This window comes from Rhinopithecus bieti, unplaced genomic scaffold (assembly GCF_001698545.2).
Source record: "Rhinopithecus bieti isolate Rb0 unplaced genomic scaffold, ASM169854v2 scaffold_9899, whole genome shotgun sequence".
In the NCBI taxonomy this organism is placed as follows: Eukaryota; Metazoa; Chordata; class Mammalia; order Primates; family Cercopithecidae; genus Rhinopithecus; species Rhinopithecus bieti.
In genome coordinates, this window is record NW_016806979.1 from 646,917 (window position 1) to 654,408 (window position 7,492).

A 7,492-nucleotide genomic window follows, 5' to 3' on the forward strand; every position below is an offset into this window, starting at 1 on the left:
CAGGGGGGCCAGTGGACAGGCAGGGGGGCCAGTGGACAGGCAGCGGGGGCCAGTGGACAGGCAGGGGGGACTGGTAGATGGGCTGGGGGGTGCTGACTATAGGCTGTGGCCAGCGCTGGGCTTGGCTGGGGGAGGCGGACGGTGGGTGCTGGTCATGTGAGGCTCTCTGTGAGTGACTGGAGGTCTGGACAGCACCAAAGAGGAGACAGACACCCAAGGATTGTAATGACGAAGCTCTGTGCTCTGGGCGTGCAGCGATATCACACACGTGCTCCTAAGTAGACGGATAAGTAGGCGGAGGAGCATTGGTGAGGGGCTGGGGTTGTGCCCTGGGCGTGCAGTGATGTTACACACGTGCTCCAAAGTAGACGGAGAATCGATTTCGTGCTTCACGTTGGTGAGGGGCTGGGGCTGGAAGCTGGTCTTCGTACAGTGTTAGGTAGAGGTGGCCACCAAAGCTTCCACCTGTCCTGACCCATTTCTACAGGAAACACCCTCAGGCACAGTCATGAGTAATTTATTGTAAAACAAAAGGACTGACCCACAAGTCAGATGTCCCGGTCGTGCTTCAGGCGACTCTGTCTCCTGCCCCCAGCTCCCAGTGCACCCCACACACCAGAGTGCAGGTGACCTGCAGGGAACTCCCATGAGGGAACTGTGTTTTCGCGCGCAGCCAGCATCGTACACCCTCTACAGTCACAGGGAAGGGAAGGAGGGTAGAGGCTCTGGCATCCCAGGCACAGCCGCTCAGGAAAGAAGTGGGGACCCCCAGCCTCCCAGCCCCCGCCAGGCGACAGCCGCTCCCACTGTCCCCTTTGGCAGCCACAGAGGGCTCTGACCCACGGGCTTTCCTTCCTCCAGGGAGTGTCCCGAGAGCCAGTGACAAGGACCAGGGGCCCCTGAGGCTGCCGAAGTCCCACCAGCCATGCAGACCTGCCCCCTGGTGTTCCCTGGCCCCATTTCCTGGCCCTTTGGGGCCCTCCTGCTCCTGGCTGCCTCCTTGAGTGCTCAGAATGAAGGTAAGTCTCAGGGTCCTGCCTCTCTGCTGGGGAAAGGGGAGCCCGGTGGGGACGTGGCAGGGGTGGGAGGGTTGGACTGAGGTTGGGTCCAGATGCCACCAGGCCCCCGATAATGACTGACTCTGCAGACCCAGGGCCCAACCATGCGGAGCTGGGCTGCTCCAGGTGGTGGTGAGCGGGCCGTGTCCCGCCGTGGATGGAGGGCAGTGGTGGGTGGGCTGTGTCTTGCCATGGATGACGGGAGGCGGTGGCCACTGTGGTACCTGGTGGTCACTGTCAGAGCAATTGTGGGGAAGGACCAAGATCATGACCAGTTTCTAAGCGAGAGGGTCTGGGTCAGTTACGACCTGTGCTGTGGCCGGGAAACGGACAGCAGCCCTGGCCTGGGGGTTCCTTAGGCGCATCTCAGGCCTGCCAGGAGTGGATCAGCATTTGAACAAGGTCCCCCAGTGAGATCCTCCCCAGCTCTCTAGACCCCCAACCTGTGCAGCAAAGTCACCTGAGGGGCTTTTCTTTTCTTTATTTTTGAGACAGGATCTACCTCTATCACCCAGGCTGGACACCCAGGCTGGGGTGCGGTGGTGCAATCATGGCTCATTGCGGCCTTGACCTCCTGGTCTCAGGTGATCCTCCCACCTCAGCCTCCCGAGTAGCTGGGACCACACATATGCACACCCTACCTGGCTAAATTGTGTATTTTTTGCAGAGACAGGGTTTTGCCACATTGCTCAGGCTGGTGTCAAACTCCTGAGCTCAAGTGATCCTCCCACTCGGCCTCCCAAAATGCTAGGATTACAGGTGTGAGCCACTGAGCCACCCGAGGGGCTTTTAAAAGGTGTCAGAGCTCAGCCACATCCCAAACCACATCCCAAAGCAGTTCAGTCAGAATCCTAAGAACAAACAAAAAACAAAACAAAACTGAAACAGAGGAATCCCAGATGGAGGAACCCAGGTTTCGGGAGATTCTGGCCCCACCCCGCAAGAGTGGCTCCAAAGTGCAACCGGCTGGGGCCCCCCCGACAGCCGCACGCTGCCCTCTGGACAGTGCGAATTTTTGCAATGGCCTGTAGAGGCCCTGCGGTCCCTGAACACTCAGAGCACCCAGACAGGCAGCCAGCCTGCTCGTCCGAGGAAACTCAGTCTAGCCTGAAGGCCAGGTGCCCCTGAAGCCCACCCCCTCCCATGGGCACCAAGGCCCCTGGCACTTGCCAGCATGTGGTACCTGCCATGTGGTTTTGTATTTAGTGAAATGTGGCCAAATGGTGGCTCCACCCAGCATGCTGTGTGCTCCCCAAGAGCTCACCCTGCCGTCCATCCGTCCGTCCGTGTCCAGTCACAGTGGATGCTGGTGCAGCAGGGACAGTGGCAGCACCAAGACCCCAGGCTGGTACCATGCTCAGGGCCACACAACCTGAATCTCAGGCATCCTTGAGCTGGCTGCTGGGGCAAAGGCCCTGGACCTCTGAGGGAAGCAGCTGCACGGGTTGCTATTGGGCAGGGTGCACCCAAGAGGCGGGAGAGAGAGACTGACACACTGGCTTGTTACAAGAACTTGACCTCCCAGGACTGTGGAGCTGTGTGTGGAGCTGGCCCAGCCGCCTGGAGCTGAGTGGGTGCCCGGGAGGGGAAAGGGGATGTTGGGGACGGCGCAGGCGGGGTCCCACAAGGACAGACTGGAACCTGTGTCTGCTCTGCTGGCCTCTGAGGCTGGCCTGTGGGTGTCTGCAGAAGTCCTGCCCTTTCTCACACAGCCAAGCACCTGCACCTGGCCTAGGCCTTGGAGAAACTGAGGGAGGAGCTGAGGGAGGTGGGGCTTGGCCACTGCTTCCCATGAAGAGGGTGATTCGGCAGGTCAGCAGCAGCACTCCTGCCACAGCGCAGTCGCCCGGCACACCCAGGAGGGTCTGGCTTCGCCCACCCCAGTGGAAATGTACAGGGGAGGGAGTTGATAGGAAATGTCTTCATCCAAGCTGACACACCCCAAGGAACAGACATGGGTATGAGTGCACACACAAACGCGCGCGCGCACACACACGCGTGCACACACACACATACGCGTGTGCACACACATGCACACACACACACAAACACACACAGAGAGCCACCCTTCTTTTTTGCTGCGATTTTATTCTTCCCACACAAGACACATGTGCTGATTGGGTCGGATGGATGTATACATAGTTCATCGTGTCCCTTAGAGGCCCTGTCTCCTGCCCCGGCCCTGGCCCTGGGCACAGCAGCCAGCCAGTGCCCTGAGGCCCAGCCCTGATCTGTGCGTGCCCCTATCCGGCCCCACAGGTTGGGACAGCCCCGTCTGCACAGAGGGGGTGGTCTCTGTGTCTCGGGGCGAGAACGCCATCATGTCCTGCAACATCTCCAATGCCTTCTCCCGTGTCAACATCAAGCTGCGTGCCCACGGGCAGGAGAGCACCATCTTCAATGAGGTGGCCCCAGGCTACTTCTCCCGGGACGGCTGGCAGCTCCAAGTTCAGGGAGGCGTGGCCCAGCTGGTGATCAAAGGCACCCGGGACTCCCACGCTGGGCTGTACACCTGGCACCTCGTGGGACGCCAGAGAAATAACAGACAAGTCACACTGGAGGTTTCAGGTGAGGGGAGGCTCGGGGAAGCAAGGGGGAGGGGAGTGAGAGGGGACACAGGGAGGGGAGGGGGCCTGGGCAGGGGGAGGGCTGAGACTGAGAGGGAAGGAGGAGGAGGAAGAGCAGGCATAAGCGGGGCTGCCAGGAGACGGGGTGCCGGGGTGGAGAGTCGGGGTGGAGGCCTCTTGACCTCCTGGGACAGTTCTCCCTTTGGGAGGGGCAGGAGTCAGGCCGGAGGCTCAGGGGGCACAGACCCACAAAGGGCAGCCAGAGCCCCACCAACAACACAGAACACAAAGCCTCTGCTCCTCAAAGGAGCCTGTCAGGGGTGAGGGCTGCACCCTGCAGCCAGGAAGCCCAGGAACCCCTCGCCTCCCCGTCACTCCTACCCCGGCTGTGTGGGGAAGCTGCATCCCAAATGCCTGTGCTCTGAGAGGCCCTCCAGACCCGCAGCGCCCGGCTTTGAGGCACCTGCCCTCCCTTTACTGGGGTCACCCAGAGGTGCTCAAGATCACCCGCCCACCACCCTTGTGACCATGAACAGGGGCCTCCCAGGCTGCCACGGTCCTGCCCTGCATCTCCCACTCCCATGCTGTCCACCTCAAAAGCGCCTAGACCACACCTGCCCTCGCCCCTCCTGTCTTCAGGGCTGGGACCATCCCCACCCTTCCCTGTCCCCACCCCTCTCCTCCTGCCCTCAGGGGATGCTGACTGCCCCACTCTCTGCCTCAGCTCCCCCAACACAGGCATGACCACCCCCCACCCATGTCCCCGCTCGCCCAGCGCACTGCTCCCTCTGCCTCTTCTCCCCCAACTCAGGGCCCACAGCCGCCACCACCAGCTACTTATTTGGTTCAACCAGAGAGCAGTGATGGCCAGCAGAGCACCCCCCGGCCTCCGTGCTGCCCTCCAAGCCCCTCCCACCTGCTCCCTAGGCCCTGAGCAGCCACACCACTGTGCAGGGCCACAGACCCCTCCAGTCCCCAGACCCACTCCCCACCCCTCCCCTTCCTTTCCTGCAAAGTTCAGGAGCCTCCATGGCCCCTCCCAGCCCTCCCACCTTCACCACACCCGGCTCTGACTCACCCGGGTCACCCAAATTGGGTTCTGCTTTGCTCCCCACCCCCAGGGCATCTGGTGAGCCCTTCCTGGACTCAGGTATGGGGCTTCTCAGATACCTGGCCCTGTGGGGGCCGCATCAGGGCAGGCCCCTCACCTGCCCTTGCATCTCTTCCCCAGAGCCCCAAGGCCTAAAGGACGAGGCCAGCGCACGTCCAGGGGTAGATGTTTCCCTCCCTGCCCCGAGGCACCTGTGCCCCGGGTGTCCTCCCACCTCTGTGGTCCTGTGCCCCCTCTCCTCCTGGCTCCCTCCCACTCCTGTACCTCCTGGGCAAGGGCGGTGCAGTCCTCCGGGGCTCATTCTCACCCCCGGGGGTGTGCAGGAGGAGGAGGTTGGGGGTGGGGGATGCCCAACCCACCTGTCCACCGCTGAATTGCCTCCTTCAGGTGCAGAACCCCAGTCCGCCCCTGACGCTGGGTCCTGGACTGTGCCTGTGGTGGTCACTGCTATCTTCATCCTCTTGGCTCTTACGGTCATGTTTGCCTGGTACAGGTGCCACTGTTCCCAGCAACGCCGGGAGGTAGGAGGCCCTGCACCCCAGTATGTGCGGGTGGGGAGTCTTGGGTGGGGCTGCCCCAGGTTGAGCTCAGCCTTACTGTCCTGCACCTGCCGGGGCTCCAGGAGAGGGTGGGGGGAGCACCAGTCCCAGAGAGCCCGTCCCCGCCAGGGGCCCAGCCAGCTGTGGTCAAGAATACAGAGCCAGGTTTCCCAGACCCACCCTGCCCTCCCTGCAAGCCCTCGCTGTCCCCAGGACTCCCTGGAGGGCAGCATGGCAGGGCATGTGGTCTCCATCAGGAACAGAACCTGGAGTTTCTGAGCCAAGGGAACCTCTTGCTTAGGGTGCTGTGGGAAGTGGGTTCGACCTCCAGCAGGCTCAAAACCAAAGTGAGGGCTGGGGGTGTGTGGAAGGGGGGTGTGTGTTGTGAGGGCACGTGGTGTACCTGGGGGTGGGAGTGTGCATGTGCATGCAAGCATGCCCATGAGTGTGAGCGCACGCCTGAGGGCAGAGCTGTGGGCACAGGGGATGCAGCTCACACAGGCACCTCCTTCCTCCCCCCGCAGATGAAGGCCTTCCTAGAACCCCAGCCCTCAGACTGGGAGTACAGCAGGGCCTGAGCAGAGCCTCCCCTGGCCTGTGGACCCCAGACCCCAAGCCTACTCCGAGGCCGCCGGCACTGGTGGTCAAATCCTCAGCACTTGGAGCCCTGGAGCTGCTGTCTCCCGAACCCTTGTTTCCAGATGCCGTAGACCCATAACTACCTATAAGGCAGAGAGGACACAGGAGAGCCGGCCCCGAGTGCCGACCTTGGGGGGCAGGGCCTGGGTCTCTAGTCCCACCCAGAGGGCACAGACACCGGCTTGCTTGGGAGGGTCTGGGAGAGCTGGTGGCAGGCTGGGCCTCTGTGTCACCCACTCCAGGGCAGGTGCAGACCCTTCCCCTCCACCCCCCCAAGGTCTTCCAAGCTCTGCTTCCTCAGTTTCCAAAATGGGAACACCTCACCTCTGCAGCATGCGACCTACCAGGACCCATGCCCCTCCCTCCGCCCTCATCAAACCCAGAGACCCGGGCTCCCTTTCTGCCACCCCAGCCTGAGTCCAGCCCTAGGTATGGGGTCTGCTCTCTCCACTCCCGGGGCTCCGCACCCAAGTGAGGGGGCCGCTGCTGGAACCTCAGACACACTGCATTTCAGGGCTGTAGAGGCCTTGGCCGCATACGCCTATGACCAATGGCAGGCTTTGGGGGCCCCTCTGCGGGAGCCCCAGGGGCCAAGGTGGGGTGCGGGGGTTAGAGGCTGGGATGGCTCCTGGCCCCACTGCCAGGGGGCAGTGCAGGCCGGGCCAGGAGGAGGCGGTGGCCGCTCGGGCTGGGGGTCAGGTGGACGCTGCCCTCCGGGGCTTGACATGCATCCCTCAGTCTCTTGGTCGCCCGGGAATCGCTCCCTCGTGCCCACCCCACCTGCCAGGCCTCCTTGGACCCAGATCTGTTCCTGCTTTTGTCTTCGTCACTGCGGCGGAGCCCTCTGACGTCTTGATATGTATCGGGTGAAAAAATAACTTCGGGAATCCCCCTTCAGTTCTTTGAAAAAGTTCCATGACTTGAATCTCTGAAATGAAGAAAACAAACTGACTCACAAACCTGCAAGTAGCTGGGAAATGCAATTTTAAAATGAAAACAAAATCTGAAAGAAACGTCTTCAGTGGCTTTAAGCCCCCAAACGTCCCTAAGGTGTCCTCAAGATGAAGACACGGGGAGCCCCCAGCCAGCTGGAGACCCCGCAGGGACACCGCGTCGCCCGGTGACCGAGACCTCGCGGAGCCGGCCACCCGGAGGGTCAGGGCTGTAGCCAGGGTCCAGAAGATGCACGTTTGTGTCTCAGGTTAAAATAAAGTTCCCGTCCGCGTGCTGGGTTCGGGACTCTGCTGGGTCAGATCATGTCCTGTGGGCACAGTGCCCGGGATCCCCATGCGGCAGGGACCCCCGTGCACCCGGGACCCCTGTACGGGGATCACACCTGCCTACACAGGCTGAAGAGCATTGGCGTGTCTTCAGGTCAATCAAAGTTTTCTTTCTCTTTTTTCTTTTTTTTTTTGGAGATAGGGTCTAGATCTGCCGCGTAGGCTGGAGTGCAGGGGCGTGATCACGGCTCGACCTCCTGGGCTCAAGCGATTCTCCAACTCTGGCCTCCCAGAGTGTTGGGATTATAGGCATGAGCCCCTGTGCCCAGCCTCAAGGTCATTTTGAAATCGGTGGTCT

The 7,492-nt window shown here is 61.6% G+C and overlaps 1 protein-coding gene across 3 annotated transcripts in view; it reads left to right on the plus strand.

The window, feature by feature from the left end:
- The window catches only part of SECTM1 (secreted and transmembrane 1), a 12,828-nt gene extending 5,901 nt beyond the window's left edge, over nt 1-6,927 (plus strand). Inside the window, exons 2-5 of one of the 3 annotated variants that reach the window (XM_017879178.1) lie at nt 862-1,019; nt 3,318-3,626; nt 5,124-5,277; nt 5,816-6,927. In XM_017879178.1, the coding sequence (XP_017734667.1) occupies nt 926-1,019; nt 3,318-3,626; nt 5,124-5,277; nt 5,816-5,993 (735 nt within the window). In that variant the 5' untranslated portion in view covers nt 862-925 and the 3' untranslated portion in view covers nt 5,994-6,927. Of the gene's footprint in view, nt 1-849; nt 1,020-3,317; nt 3,627-5,123; nt 5,278-5,799 lie in introns of those variants that run through there. The other 2 variants (XM_017879175.1, XM_017879176.1) reach the window with 2 other exon arrangements.
- Nucleotides 6,928-7,492: the final 565 nt, after the last annotated feature.